Genomic DNA, 15,243 nt, shown 5'->3' on the forward strand with positions numbered 1-15,243 from the left:
AGCACATCATTATCTCATCATATTCAGGGCTACTTGCCTGTCAGTGATATAAATTAAATTATGATGGCTTAAAAAGGAACACTTAAGGACACTTTTTTCAGCCAAAACCCCAAATCTTGTGGACCTATGAACTTTCACGCTTATCTCCTTTACTATTTTTCTCCATATCAGGCTCCAGATCTCTGTCCCATCTAAGATAAATCTGAGCCTGGTTGATACATTAAAAAGATTTCAGTAATTGTGCTTTTAGGGGTTGGTATTCGAATAGTCGCATGTAGTCGACACCCAGAAAGGCTTTTAGTATTTGCCAGTGCTTCATTTCAGAAGCTCCACAGTAATGTCTTCACATATTTTATAACTTAAAGTGTTAAAATTAAGCAATACATATATTACAAAAACTGTGACATGATTGTCCTTTTTTACCAACAAAAATAATTTGCTAAAAATAATAATTTGAAAGCTGGTATAATTCGAAAAGATTTAGAGGTAGAATCCAATAAATCCTATCTCGTCTCATCTGTCATGTCCTGAAGATATTGCAGAAGTGTGCACATTAAAGGCTGGAGGGCTTTCCCGCTGAAAACCGATAGCCAAAACAATAAGTTTACTCTTAAGTTTGCACATACCAGTAAGAAAATACATTTTCTATCAAATTTCTTTCTTGCCAATGGCATCGATATGTAAAATTGGTCTAACAAGCATTCTCTCTCTCCTCTTTGTGTTTGTATATATTCTGGTCATTTTCTTTTAAAGTGCTTGTGTGTCTCTATAGCTTGGACACAAGCCATAGTTGACATGTCCTAGGTAGTGCAGAGTCCCATCCTGAGTTCAGTTTCCTAAAAGCACCTTATGAGCCACAACTGCACCAAAGGATTATACTATATGTATAATCTAAAATTAAAGTATTCACTTTTTTTCATAGCTGAAGAATGAGAGTATGTTAGAGCACAGTGTCTCTTCCAATTCACAGCATGATACAGACCTTTAATTGGCAACATTTGGAAAAAACGTTTAAGAAATGTTTGGGGCAAGATTCCCCACATACATGGACCATGAATTTGTTGCTATATGAAGCCCAATCTCAAATATGAATTAAGGTTTGAACTGTTAAATCTTGAGCTTGTTTCTTCCGAGAAACAGTTGAGACAAAACACTGACTTTGTGGATAAATGGAAAAGTTCCATCAGTCTCTGTACACTAGGTAATTAATTTACTTGTTATTCCCCAACAAAGGTGCTTTATAGCTCTTAGGGCTGACTGTTGTCCTGAAAAGGTTTGATATCTGTTAAGTAAAAGCTAGATGGCCATGGTTTGTGTTACCCTTGTATTTTAAACCACTAACACGTAGGATTTTTTTGTTACCTATATAGCAGCACAGTAATGGGGCACTTACTGACACTAGCTTTAGTGTGCCTATATTCTATTACTATTTCTGAACTTCTTGTAAAATTTTCAGTGCTGAGTTCTGTAAACATAAAGAACTTCATCCAAATAAAGGAGGATTTACTGTAGTACTGAGAAGGCGGTCTGGGTTTTGAGTGTGCCCATCCAACTTTGCTGAGAATGTTATGCCATGTATTAAATGAACAAAACTGACAATGAATTAACCTAAAAACTACTCTGAAAATTAACAGAATGTTTTTTTTGGTAATGTTTTTGTGGATGCTGTTGCATCTCACCAGTTCAGGATTTGTAGAAACCAAAGTCTGATTACTGAAGTTGTTTCTTAAGATTCTTGTAAGGTGACAACACTAACCGGTACTCTGTAAGAACCAGGTAACAGTGTCCATATTGGTGCGTCCTCAGTGCTTATACGGTGAAGCTTTGGGTAAGCGCCATTAGAGTGGCGTGCTGGTGTGTCTCAGCTGGGCTGCTGGCTGAGAGCGGGCCAGGCCAGTGTTACATTCAGCTGCTGGTTGTGCTGGATCAGGGATGTGTGTCGGTAGTGGAGGACCAGCTCTCTCAGCGAAGAGTAGAGGTTGTAGGGCTCAGCAAAGCCATACCCAGTTGACGTCCTGTAGATCACACAGTGCTTCACATCCCCATCAACACTGCATTAGAAGAAAGCTTGTCATGTTATCTGCATAGTTATCATTTTCAACAAAAGATAGAGCAATCAGGATATAGTTTTTCTAAAATGAATAAGCATACTAGTATCAGAAAGGGGAGATGATGTCAGATAGTTATTTAAAAACATAAAGTATCTGATGGTACTCACACAACAGAGCAGGCAAAAGAGCCTCTCTGAGTCTGGCTGTCTCTGATAAGGAAGGTCCCGTCTCTCTTCCCCCGGAGCAGTTCTTCTGCTTCTTTTCGTCTCATACCACCAACATACCAGCTCCTCTCCTCCTGGTGGCTTTCATCTGCCAGGGTGTATGGACTAGAGATATTTTGGTGAGGGTCTGGGTTAGTCAGGTTTTTGGCTTATTTTGAAATGATAAAACCTATGACTGTTGGTGCATGGAAGGCATCCTTCACATATTTGTCACATATTTGATTTTTTACATTTATCACATACAAAACATTTCTTGACCACATATATGGGCCATGTTTTAAGGTTTAGCAATTGGCAAAAGCAAGCAGTGTAAGTAATGAATAGCAGAAGATCTTTTACATTTTTCTCTGTTAACTAAAAAATACTACAATTTTCAGTTTACTTTGATGAATTAGAAAACTCACTCTTCCTCTTCATTCTTGAGACCAAGCCACTCATTGATCTGGCTCTGTTTAGTTCCTTGCTGTGTGAGCCATCTGAAACATGGACACAACATATTTAGAAAAAAAAGGAAGAAGACATGGAACATGTAAAACATAACCCAAAATGGTAGCTACCAGTGCTTCTGTTTCATTGTGTTGCAACAAAAAATTGGCTGAACAGAAAGGGCTTTTCTAAAAAGATAACAGCAAGCCCTCTGAATTTTGAAATATAAGACATTGGCTGTGAAAGGGAAAAGGCTAGAGTGTGGATTTAATATTTTTATGTTTTAAATGGATCCTCACAAGTTAACTGAGGAGAAAAAAAAGAACATCAGTCAGCTAAAACACAGTTTTCCATCATGATCAGGCTCATGATAAAGCCTCCCATGAAGCATAGTAAGATTCACAGGTTTGCTACCTGGATAGAGTAGCTGATTTTTGTTTGTTTGTTTTTTGTGGTGTAACAAAACATCTGTATCATTTGTATGTTGTGAAGCATTGCATGATGGAGTATTATGTACTTATTTTACATTTGTTTATTATTCGATTTTTAAATGGGTTTTCACTTGTAGCTTTTTGGACTGACAAAGATTAGCATGTGCTGTCGCAATCAAATCACAGAAAATCAAAGTACACAAAACCTTATTCCATCATGAAATTTAGACCACAAAAGATCCTGAGGGTTGGACTTACAGAAGGTATTGATCTCTGATCTTCCTGAGCTGCACAAGGTCTGGCTTCAGTCTGTTCATCTTTTTGTCTACCTCCATGTGAGCCAGCGCCTTCATCCTCAGCTCCTCCTCTAACCTCTTCTTGCTGCTGTGGATCTCCTCCACCCTGGACTGCAGATCATCTGAATTGTTATGAATTCTTGTTGTAGGGAGAAGGAAAACGGAGAGAACTTCAGCAAACGTTCATTCTACTTGTTTGTTGTGACCATATTCAGTGACTAAACAGAGGGGGTTGGTATTTAGAAGCATACTTGTCAGTCTCTGTACTGCCGTCTAATGTAAGATACATATCAACGTATTCTTTGCTGTAGCGCTCCTGAGTCTCACACTCCTCCTCAAAGATCCGAATGATTTCACTGAAAGCCTCTATGGCTGTCCGCTTGCTTTGCAGTTCCTGTGAAAGGAGGACAGAAAGCATCCTAACTATTTCATTCAGGGCCTAACAGATAAGGCTTTGTTGTGGTGATTGTAAGAATGAACACATTTGCCTAAAACATTGCATTTAGAACCAATAAAACACTGATTGTTGTGGTAAAAAAGTTTTTACAATACAGATTTTTTTGTACCTGGGATGTTTGGTTAAACTTCTCAAACAGATGGTCATATTCTTTGCTCTTCTCTTTGTATTGATCCTGAAGTATTCTCAGTTGTTCTCCAACTGCATCAATGTCAATTTCCATCACAACCTGCTGCATTAAAAATGAGAGTTCAGTGAATATTTATAACTGTTTACCTTTTTAAAATCCAATAAGGCATTAAGTTTTGTCCAAGTTGTATGTGCCATGTTATCTCTAATATTTATACACTACATATTTTAAAGAATATTCGATTACATTCTCAACAAAAACAGTGAACTTAGATTAAATAAGATCTCTCTTTCTGTACTTTATAGCGAAATTATATAGCTTGAGGCCTCATCTACCTACCTGCTGGTATCTGGATAAGGGGTAGAGAAGCCTTGTGTCCAGTTTAGAGTTGTACTGGGCCAGAGACTTGTTCTGGTAATACTGAATCAGGTCTACCACAGACGGAAAGGCCAGTGGCTCAGAGAAACCATACTTTCCCCCCAGATGGAAGATCTTTATCAGTCTGTTTGTTCCATCTTTTCTGTAAAAGTCAAAGCATAACTGTTGAGCAAAGCTGCCTAAACTGCATTAAAAGCACACAGAAAGAGATTTCCACCCCTAAGGTCTTATACTATTTAAAGATTCTTCTTGTCAAAGGCATGTCTTTGTTAGAGAGATGCACATTTTTGCAACTGATGTCAGATACTGGACTAGTAAAGACTGGCATAGATTGATCAGGTATTTTGAGAATGAGGTAGAACTTTGGATGATATATATTTATTTTCATGTGTGTGTTTATTTTTTGTGTCTACGTGCTGTTCCATGCATCATCGAGTGCACTGAGAGGCTTTTTGCTCTGACGAACAAGAAGGGGGCTCTGCTGGCTTCAGGGAGAGAGCTTCAGAGTCATCTGTTTGAAGGTATTTCACACCTACTATGCCAAAAAGTTCTGCGGCTACTTGTAATTTCTGCAGGCCAGTGAATCTAGGCATGGTGGTAGCACAGCAAAATACAACACAAAAAAAAATCGTTAAGGATCCAAGGCTAATTTTTGAACACTGGTAGGATGACATTTTTGTATTTGCTGATACCCAAGGCCTAATGGGGATTGGAAAGGTTTGAATGACAATTGTCTACTTTGTTACTAATGGTAATTTTTGCATGCCTTGTGTGTGATTCAGACATGTAATTAGCTTTGGAGAGTTCTTGCACAAGTGTTGCTATACAAGATAAATTTATTCTAAATTCATACTAGAGCAGTCTGTCAGTTTTACTTAAAGGAATCAGTACTTGATTAATTTTGCATATATATTATAAAATGTTTTTCTTATTAGAATTCACCAGTATTGGGAAGCGTTTTTTCATCTCACATCTACTGCTCTTCCCATACTGATACATGGTTGCCAACATTAAAACTGTTTCATCTCTCACTCCAGTTAATACATACGCTCAGTAGGCAGTCTATTGACCTGCATCTGCAGATTGGAAATTTCAGACTTTAAGGTTAAAGAAAGCTTGGGGTCACAGATATGCTTATTTAATAGGAGCCAGGTCCGAGACGGTTTGTGTAGACAGCACTAATTACAATTACAAAAAATAAGAGCTTTAGACATTATGATATGGATTACTGGGAAAACAGCAGAGGCTCATACTGTACAGACAAGATTATTTATTTCTGACGACTGAGGTCAGAAGCGGAACATCTTGAATACAATTTAAGTAACCCTTAGTCTAACCTCGGTCCACATGCTTTCATTTTTGGCAGATAATGCTTAAAATCAATTTTATGTTATTAGATCAAAAACCAAAACACTTCATGACCTCTACAGAACTTTAGACTATGCTGCCCCTAACATTTTATACTGGCCAAAATGAAGTAAAGTAAACTATCTACCAGGTAAACTAAACAGTAATTATCCAAAATCCTGATGGAAAAAAATGAGATATGCATCAGCTACAGTTACAGCTCTTACGGCTCAAATGCAGTTTACCTTAGTGTGAGAGTGTATTCCCCTTTCACCTTGCTAGAAGCATCTCGAACCAGGAATGTCCCATCAGGAGTGTTTCTCATCATCTCATTTACTTCCTCCCTGTACAACCACAGTACACTAAATTTCAGCACACTATGTGCAAGCTTTAGGTAAATAACTACCCACCAATACTTGTATTATAACTGTAGGAGTACAACAAATTATACAAAGTTTGTATGAAAATATTCCATACCTTGAGATATTCCCCCAGTACCAATCTGCCTCTGAAAGATGATTGTCATCAGAGTTGCACCCACATGCTGCCATGGCTTTGGTTATTTTGTTCTTAGATTGAAGGTCTGAACACAAAGGAAACACAACATCTGAATACAAATACAGAGTTTTATCAGGATTAGGATACAGAATGCAGATAGTCTCTTTTTTTTGTCTCTAAAACAAGGTATAAAACACATTTCCTTTTAAAATGAGCCATTAAAGGCTCCTCGTCCTGTTACTTCCTTTTTTATTATTTAACTATCTTCAAACTGAATAACTACAAGTTATGTTTAGGCCTAGAGAGGAATTTTAGAAAATGTCTAAACCAGAAATTGTAAGAAATAAAGAGAAAAAAAATTGAATTATTGTGAATTTTAAATTGTTTTGGGGAAGAGGTGATCATATGCTGAGAAATTTAAAACGCCTATGACAAGCAAAGAAGAGATATTCTGGCAAGTACCTCCTTCCTTGGCGAAGTTAGTTCTTGGGACAGGAAACACATCATCATGATCAACTGGAGAGGAAAGATCCTGCAGGAATGCTGTCAGGGAACAAGACTGAGCCCCGCTGTCGTTTTGACCCATCTTCGTCTCCAACAACTCTGCAATATCAACCGTACAGCAAGTGTTACTTCTGATGTTAGAAGAAGCCAGCCTGTGTGTGGCTATCTGCACTTTGTGGCTGCTCATGCACTGCTGGACCTATGACAAGGACTCCAGAGGGTGATATGGTTGTGTTGCTTCGTCTTGCACCATGTGGGAGATTCTGTCCAGACTAGTCTGCTGACAGGTGACACTGTCTGACTGCCTAAAATACCAGAACGGACACTCCTCAATGATCAGGCACACTCACCCAGACTCTGCCCTGCTCAGTGCTCGACCTCGCCTTGCCTTGCCTCTTCTCGCCATGCCTCATCTTGCCAAACAAACAACAGCTGTCTGCAGTGAGATACCATGTTGGCCCAAAGGACTGGAGCTGATGTGCCACTGTTTGTTTGTGTTTATTGGCTCTGTATGTGTTAATAATGGGAAGCAGGGAAGGTGGGATCCTGTTCGTTAGGCATTTCGTAAAAGCATTACATCTGTGTGGGTTGTTACTGTTTACCAGTCAGTGGCTATCCACACATTTACCATTATACAGTATGGTGTGTGTGTGTGTATGTGTGTGTTGGGGGGGTGCTGTTAGCAGTTGATGTAAATCATCCCTTCAGCACTTGTGATGGTATGCCTGCAGATGCATTAAATCACTGCTGCAGAAGGAGCTGTATGCTGAAGGAATCATACACATGTTGTTGTAAAATGAGAGAGAGAGTAAACTCATTAACCCATGTTGCACTAACACCACGTTGCTTTTTCAGAAGTTTCCTGCTAAAAAAACACTACCAAAAGTCACAGCTTTTCTTGGAGTTTGGGGGGGGATTCTAGAACAAAGTGAACAGAAAATCAATCTGCAACCGTTTAAATAATAAGTTAAGAAGTTAGCGAAGCAAATACTTAAAACCTACCTTGCTTCAAGTTTCTCAAGAGAAAACCAAAACTCTAAACAATTAAGCAAATATGGGCTCCAGCTTAGCTCACTTGGTAGAGCAGATGGCTATGTGCTGAGGCTGTGGTTCCTGAACACACTGGTGGCAGGATCAACTCCCAGTCTTGGCGCATGTTTATTGTATGTCTTCCCCCACTCTCTCCCCACATTTCCTCTTTCTTCAGCTGTCCTATCTAATAAGGGAAAAATGCTCAAAAATAATCTTAAAGGAAAAATAAACATTTGGGAAAACAAAATGAATAATGCTGGTTTGTAAACTGTTGGTAACAAGTGTTGAAGTCGGTGTCGCAGACTTTAGCAAAGTAAATACGGGGAACTTTTGAAATTTCTTGTGTTTTAAACACTACAATTAATCGGTAAAGGGATGCAATGATTGGTCTGTCAATTGATCAGAAGATAAATGATGCTAATTCTTTTGTGAAACTCATAAGAGCTATTTATTTACGTCAGATATTTGCTTGCTTCTGCCTCTTAAGATTATGTTCATTGTCTGCCTTTTTATGTCATTCCTGATTCTTGCAATAAAACAAGGACAGGCAAATGCTTTGAAGACACCACTCAATCTATCATATAAGCTGCACTTTTAATACCTATATTTTTTTTGTCTGAAAAGTTGGCTGTGGCGTATATACTGGGATGACTTGTATACAAGAAACATGCAGTGTCATTACCGCAGGTGTGTTCAGCTGCCCCTGTCACACACTGCATGACATCTAATGCGACTGAATTTTTTTGTGTATAACAATCAGCAGCTCCACTGCTCAGACTGTACTGGAATACTGGCAATGACTAGATAGTGGAATTTGGCAACACTTTTTAACTGCTTTTCTTCCCTGTAAGGTCATAATCATGCATTAAAAAACTGATAGAGTAGTGCAGTGTTTCTGTGCCATTATATTAGGAGGGCGCCCCACCCCCCAAAGTCACCCCCCACCCCCTTGAAGGTTGAGTTAATTTTCATTTAATTGTATTTTCTACATAGCGCCAGATCACAACAGAAGTCATTTAAGGATACCTTTCCTATAGAGCAGGGTTATACGTAGTCCCTTTAAATAAACAAACTAAATAGCCCTATGTTATTCATCTAGAATGCATGTAATTTCTGAGTACTGGTTTTCTGCTTGTTCCGTTTGACTTTATAACCAGAACTGAGTAGGCTCACTGAGCAAAGAGCCCCACCTCCTCCTCCCCGTGTCAGAGCTGCGGCCACGTGTTGCTTGGATGCTTTGACTCAGTATCATGAGGGAGAGTTTTGTAATGCAACTGACTTATCCTCTAAAGTTGTATACGAACCGATGCCCCCTGCAAACTGACAAACCGGTGGGAAACGTGGTTAAAATCAGCGACAGTTGAGCTCATGTCCGCACCAACTCCCTCTTGATCTTCTCACCACAGCAGGCAGAAATACGTACAGCCCCTCACAGGTGTGTGGGGACAGGTGTAAGGGAATCAGCTCGGCTTCTATACAGACTGAGCAGCCAATCCGCAGGTCACCTGATGATCATTTTATCATTTTCAAATTCATTCATCCAAGATCAGTGAACTGGCGGACGACCCTTTTGTCTTTTGTCTATTTGTGATCATTATTTACACTCTTAAATAAACCTCGTCCACATGCAGATTATGACAGAAACTCTTCAAACTTTATAAATGTAGGAGTATTGACAAAGATCACATAGGCATAGAGACAACAGGAGGAGGCAGAAACATGCGATGTGTGTGGATAATAATAGTGAAGAGAGAGAAAATGAGTAGATAAAGTCAGTGGAGGAGAGACAGATTTTGTTATAAAAACATTTACCAAAATACATAATCTTACCTATTATAAATACACTATAATGCCAAAAGTATTCACTTACCCATACAAATAATTAAAATCAGGTGTTCCAATCACTTCCATGGCCACAGGTGTATAAAATCAAGCACCTAGGCATGCAGACTGTTTCTACAATCATTTGTGAAAGAATGGGTCGCTCTCAGGAGCTCAGTGAATTCCAGCGTGGTATTGTGATAGGATACCACCTGTGCAACAAGTCCAGTCGTGAAATTTCCTCGCTCCTAAATATTCCACAGTCAGCTGTTACTGGTATTATAACAAAGTGAAAGCGTTTAGGAACAACAGCAACTCAACCAGAAAGTGGTAGGTCACGTAAAATGATGGCGTGGTGTCAGCAGATGCTGAGTCGCATAGTTCGCAGAGGTTGCCAACTTTCTGCAGTCAATCACTACAGACCTCCAAACTTCATGTGGCCTTCAGAGCTCAAGAACAGTGTGTAGAGAGCTTCGTGGAATGGGTTTCCATGGCTGAGCAGCTGCATCCAAGCCATACATCACCAAGTGCAATGCAAAGCGTCAGATGCAGTGGTGTAAAGCACACCACCACTGGACTCTAGAGCAATGGAGACACGTTCTCTGGAGTGACAAAGTTTGGTGTTGATGAACTTGACTGGCCTGCACAGAGTCCTGACCTCAACCCAATAGAACACCTTTGGGATGAATTAGAGCAGAGACTGAGAGCCAGGCCTTTTATTCTAACATCAGTGTGTGACCTCACAAATGCACTTCTGGAGAAATGGTCAAAAATTCCCATAAACACACTTTTAAACCTTGTGGAAAGCCTTCCCAGAAGAGTTGAAGCTGTTACAGCTGCAGAGTGGATGAACGTCATATTAAACCCTATTGTTTAAGAATGGGATATCAATTAAGTTCATATGCAAGTCAAGGCAGGTGAGCAAATACTTTTGGCAATATAGTGTATGTTATATGTTACAATAAACTGTTTCTTAAATAATTATTTGGTTATTAATTTGTTAAATCTTTAAGATGTCAGACTCATTTTCATGTGGGGAGGCCTTTTAGACTGGTATGATATAGTCCTAAAGTTACTCCTGAAGTGGCAGGAAGGCAAAAAAGTTAATTTCCAACCCTGTCATTCATACATAAATAATTATAGATAGATAGATAGGTAGACATGGACACCATGATTCCTTTAAGTGTTTGTGTCTATGTCGGTCTTGACAATCTCAAGTGAGGGACGAGACACATTACAGTCAGCACTGCACTCTCCACTGTGCAATCATCTATCACAGAGAGTGTGGCAGAGGCATATCTAGTCTTGTTTTTGCAAGTGTTACAGCTAATATTATTTGGGTCTTTCATTGTTTTACCAATATATTAACAGGCATCTTCACCTCTCTACTGGAGTCTTAACCTGTCAGGACAACAGAATAATGAGCAAAACTTTATGATATTGGAGTCTGTTTTTATGGAGGGAGGCAATGATGACTGCAAGGTGTGGACCTCTGTTATTATTTAAAAATGTTTAAGACAGTATAATCATTGATTTCCATCCATTTATTTCTTTATTATTATTCAGTGTGCAGCAGACAGGCGTGGGACACTAACATCATCGGCCCAGTTAATAAACAAAGTAAACAATTACTTTTTCATTGTATGAAAACACATCACTAAAATGGATCCCGTTTTGAGCTGTTTAAATTAGCTCATTTTGTCATTCTTAATGGTCCAAACAAAGCTAATGTAACTCTGTCACACAAAACTGAATATGAACAGCTACTTTTATACAGCTACAGCTGTAAGAATTCTGCATAGAATCAACATTTTACAATGTTACAAAGTATATACAACTGTGTAAAAATGCTTGATGAACACTAAAATAGATTAAAAAAAACAAGAGGCCACACAATAAAATTATAATTTTATTGTGGTAAATGCAGAGAGATTAAATGGTTCGGTTAAATTATTTGGGGAAAGACCTTCAGACCCTCCCTTACCTGGAGATGCCAACTGTAATTTGCAAATATTTCAATATTTCACACATTGACCAAAAGGTTGTTGCAGAGGAAAAAGATAAACAATAGAGTTTGCTTTTAAACTCAGTATTTGTCAATTTTAAAGAATAATATTAAAAATAAGCTATTTTATTTTGGTTAGTACCTTTAGCAAAATGCATTAAAAATCTAAATGAAAAAGAGACATGTCAAGATTGAGATTGGGATCCAGCCGTAAAAATAATGTATGAAAAACATGGGACTGAAGAGCATAGTATTGGTAAAAAAGACAAAGCTCTTTGGTGAGAGCATGGAGTTTATTAAAGGCCTTTTAACCTTTTTGTAATGACAGATACCTTTGTTTTTTGATATTCTTTCATAAAAAATTGTGATATGATTTTTTTATCCATATAAAGCAGTCTTACAGAAAACACTCCTCAGTTAAAGACTACAAATGACAGGCATGGAAAGACAGAGCAACTCATGACTGTGAGTGTGTCTCACAACTATTACCAGAGGCTGAGAGCTCAGCTACCATACTGTTAATTGAAGATATACTAGTCTCATACAGCAAAAACAGATGGTACTGAAAGAGCGACACAACTGCTCAGAAACTACTCATTGTGGACTTTGCTGAATGAAATTGAGATCATCACGCAGGAGGAAGGTTTATACCTTTTTCTCCCAGGAAGATTCCAAAAACAGACTGTGGCTTGTAACCCACAACACCTTATATTCAAGATTTTAGGTTCATTGAAACTCAGGGATTTTTTAAAATCCCTTTATTTTAAATGCTGATTTAAATTTTTTTCATCCCAACATAAATTATGCCTAGCAGATTTATCAATACTGAAAAGCATTTTCTTTTTGCAGCAGCCCTTGGTTGATTTATCTTAAAAATAAACAGCAAACTTATCAGTGAGTAAAAACTTTTAGCAGTTACAGCTTCAAGATGTGCTGCTTTTTTCTTAATTGATATAAACACTCAGCAATTTATTTATACAATACACCTGTTGAAGTGCTCATGAACACAGACATCTAATCAGCCAATCATTAGGCAGCAACCAATGTATTTAGTCATGTAGACATGATCAAGATGATCTGCTAAAGTTCAAACTGAGGATCAGAGTGGGTTATAAAGGTGCTTCAGATGGCTGTAAATGTGCCATGGTTGATTTGCACAGATGGCCTGATCAAAGTATTTCATAAACTGCAGATTTACTGAATTTTTCATGTACAACCATCTCTAGGGTTTATAGAGAATGGTGAGAAAAAGAGGAAATATCTAGTGAGCAGCAGTTATCTGAGTGAAAATGCCTTGTTGATTAATGACCAGAATGGTTCAAAATGCTAGAAAGGCAACAATTACTCAAATAATCATTCATCACAGCCAAAGTATGCTGAAGAGCATATCTGAATGAACAACAGATCAAGCCTTGAAGCAGATGGGCTACAGCAACAGAGGACCACACCGGAAGCTGATCCTTTTAGCCAAGAACAGGAAATTGAAGATGCATATCACACAGGCTCAAAAAAATTAATAATAGAGGACTGGGAAAACGTTACTTCTCAGATGACTCGATTTGTGCTGCAATATCGGAATGGTAGGGTCAGAATTTGGTGAAAACATCATGAAATCCATCCATACCATCAGCAACCAAGGCAAGATTAAAGTCCCTTAAATCACCTTTCTTCCCCATTCTAATGCTCAGTCTGAACTTCAGCAGATTGTCTTGACCATGTGTGCATGCCTAAACGTATTGGCTACTGCTATGTCACTGGCCAATTAGATATTTGCATTCATCAGCTGATGTACAGAGGTACATAAAAAAGTGAATGAGGAGTATATGTTGTGATTACATTTCAAATGTGATATAATGACTGTTTATTTCTAATAATGTGAAAGCCATGTCATTACTGTAAATCAGATTTATAAGGGAAGGGACTGTCTGATTTTTCAAACCGATGTCAAATTCAGCACTATATGGCTGGGGTCAGCGTTAATTTCATCGACTAAAACCATGACTAAAAATATTCGTCAGCAGCCTTTTTTCCATAAAAAAAACTAGACTAAGACTAAAAAAGATAGAAATGACTAAAATGTGACTAAAACTAAAATGCATTTCATTTTAAGACTAAAACTAAGACTAAAACTAAAAATAGCTGCCAAAATTAACACTGGCTGGGATATTGTACCAAAATAGTTTCTATATAATTTCTACCAAATTTCACAATGACTATTATCAAAATTATAGCCGTACTGATGCTTGAGAGTATCTAAAATCTTACCTTGTGCTGCTGATGTAGGCTCAGGCCTAGTATCAATTGATGCATCCTTCCCTAGTTGTGATTGGTTGAGTGGTGGTGACATCGTAACAGGGAATACAGAGTGGGGCTCAGGATTATCAACCATATGGTTGGTGCCCTTGTGGCTGACCACATCATCATCCCTGAGATGGAGGGATGCTAGTGATGATGTTGGGAAATCAGCTGGCTGCAGCTCGGTGTCCTCAGCACGGTCTTCGCTGTCATAAGCTCTGAGCTGGAAACCCTCCTTCGCCATTTTCACAACTCGCACTGAATAGTCCCACTAGGTTTTATTGAGGTGAAGCAGCAGGATGGTGGATGCCAGGATGCTGTTGAACGCATACTATCAGCTCACACTCATGTCTAAAGACCGAGAGGCTGATTGTAAGGACTTCACGGCTGCCCTGTGTTGTGGAGATAAAGTGTGTTCCTGAACCTGAACCCCTGGGTCAGCCTCATCACGGAGTGAAAAAGTGACATTGCCAGTAGTTTCTGTGGTTTTAATTTTATACACACAGCAGAAGTTTTCTATAATCTGTCTCTGTTTAGCTTAAAAGTCATTTCCCCCAAGGGATTCATACCTGGGAGCTACCAGTGACAACCATATAAGATTACTCCAAAGCTAGGGGCCTGCTTCAAAGAAAATCTTAACAGTAGTTGTGAGCTGTAAACACTCTGGAGGGTGAGAGACCGAAGCACATCATTCTGTTTCCTCCATCATCATATGGTAGAAAACCTAGAACAAAAAAGGAGACAGAGAGCATTAATCACTTTTGTACAATGTGAATTTAGTCTGTTATGCAATGATAGCACGTGTTCTAGTCATACTGTTACAATCTGCACTCTTTCACAAATGTATATATTTAGCTATATTTGGTCTTTACATCCTGATGTATTATACTACTGTATGACAAACTTTATGCCCATTGTGGTAGTTACTGGCCTACTTTTTGCATTGCAATGTTTAATTGTTTAATGTGTGATTACTAATTTTGTTACACATGAAACGGCTTAAGAAGACGACAAAGACAGTTGTTACCATTGTAAGATGGCCTGAGATTTCTGTGGCATTTATAGAATGTCAAATATCAATTTATTATTCTGGTTACATTAAAGAAACGGAAACAAATCCTCACTGCCCCAAGCATTGAAAAATGGAAATGTACAATAAATCAGAGGGAAATAAAACAATAGACTTTAAACCACACCAATGATACGTTTCAATTGGTTTTCAATTACTTTTGCATGAAACAATGCCTGTCCGTCAGTTTTACCTCGTTAATAATTAATGGAAATTTCTGTGGTTATTTTAGCTGTTTTTAATAATATCTATACCCTTATCCAAAACTTGACATATTAC

At 38.3% G+C, this 15,243-nt stretch overlaps 1 protein-coding gene across 1 annotated transcript; it reads right to left on the bottom strand.

Moving 5' to 3' along the window:
* Positions 1–1,710: 1,710 nt before the first annotated feature.
* Positions 1,711–14,319, bottom strand: LOC121512376 (phosphatidylinositol 3-kinase regulatory subunit gamma-like). The gene is made up of 11 exons (XM_041791612.1): positions 13,866–14,319; positions 6,701–6,841; positions 6,218–6,323; positions 5,986–6,084; positions 4,355–4,535; positions 3,995–4,117; positions 3,680–3,822; positions 3,391–3,567; positions 2,680–2,751; positions 2,219–2,380; positions 1,711–2,051 (listed from the first exon to the last, which is right to left on the bottom strand). The coding sequence occupies exons 1-11, from the start codon at positions 14,137–14,139 to the stop codon at positions 1,862–1,864; spliced, it is 1,668 nt and encodes a 555-aa protein (XP_041647546.1). The 5' UTR covers positions 14,140–14,319; the 3' UTR covers positions 1,711–1,861.
* Positions 14,320–15,243: the final 924 nt, after the last annotated feature.

The sequence above is a fragment of the Cheilinus undulatus genome, linkage group 7 (genome assembly GCF_018320785.1).
Source record: "Cheilinus undulatus linkage group 7, ASM1832078v1, whole genome shotgun sequence".
Lineage (NCBI taxonomy): Eukaryota > Metazoa > Chordata > Actinopteri > Labriformes > Labridae > Cheilinus > Cheilinus undulatus.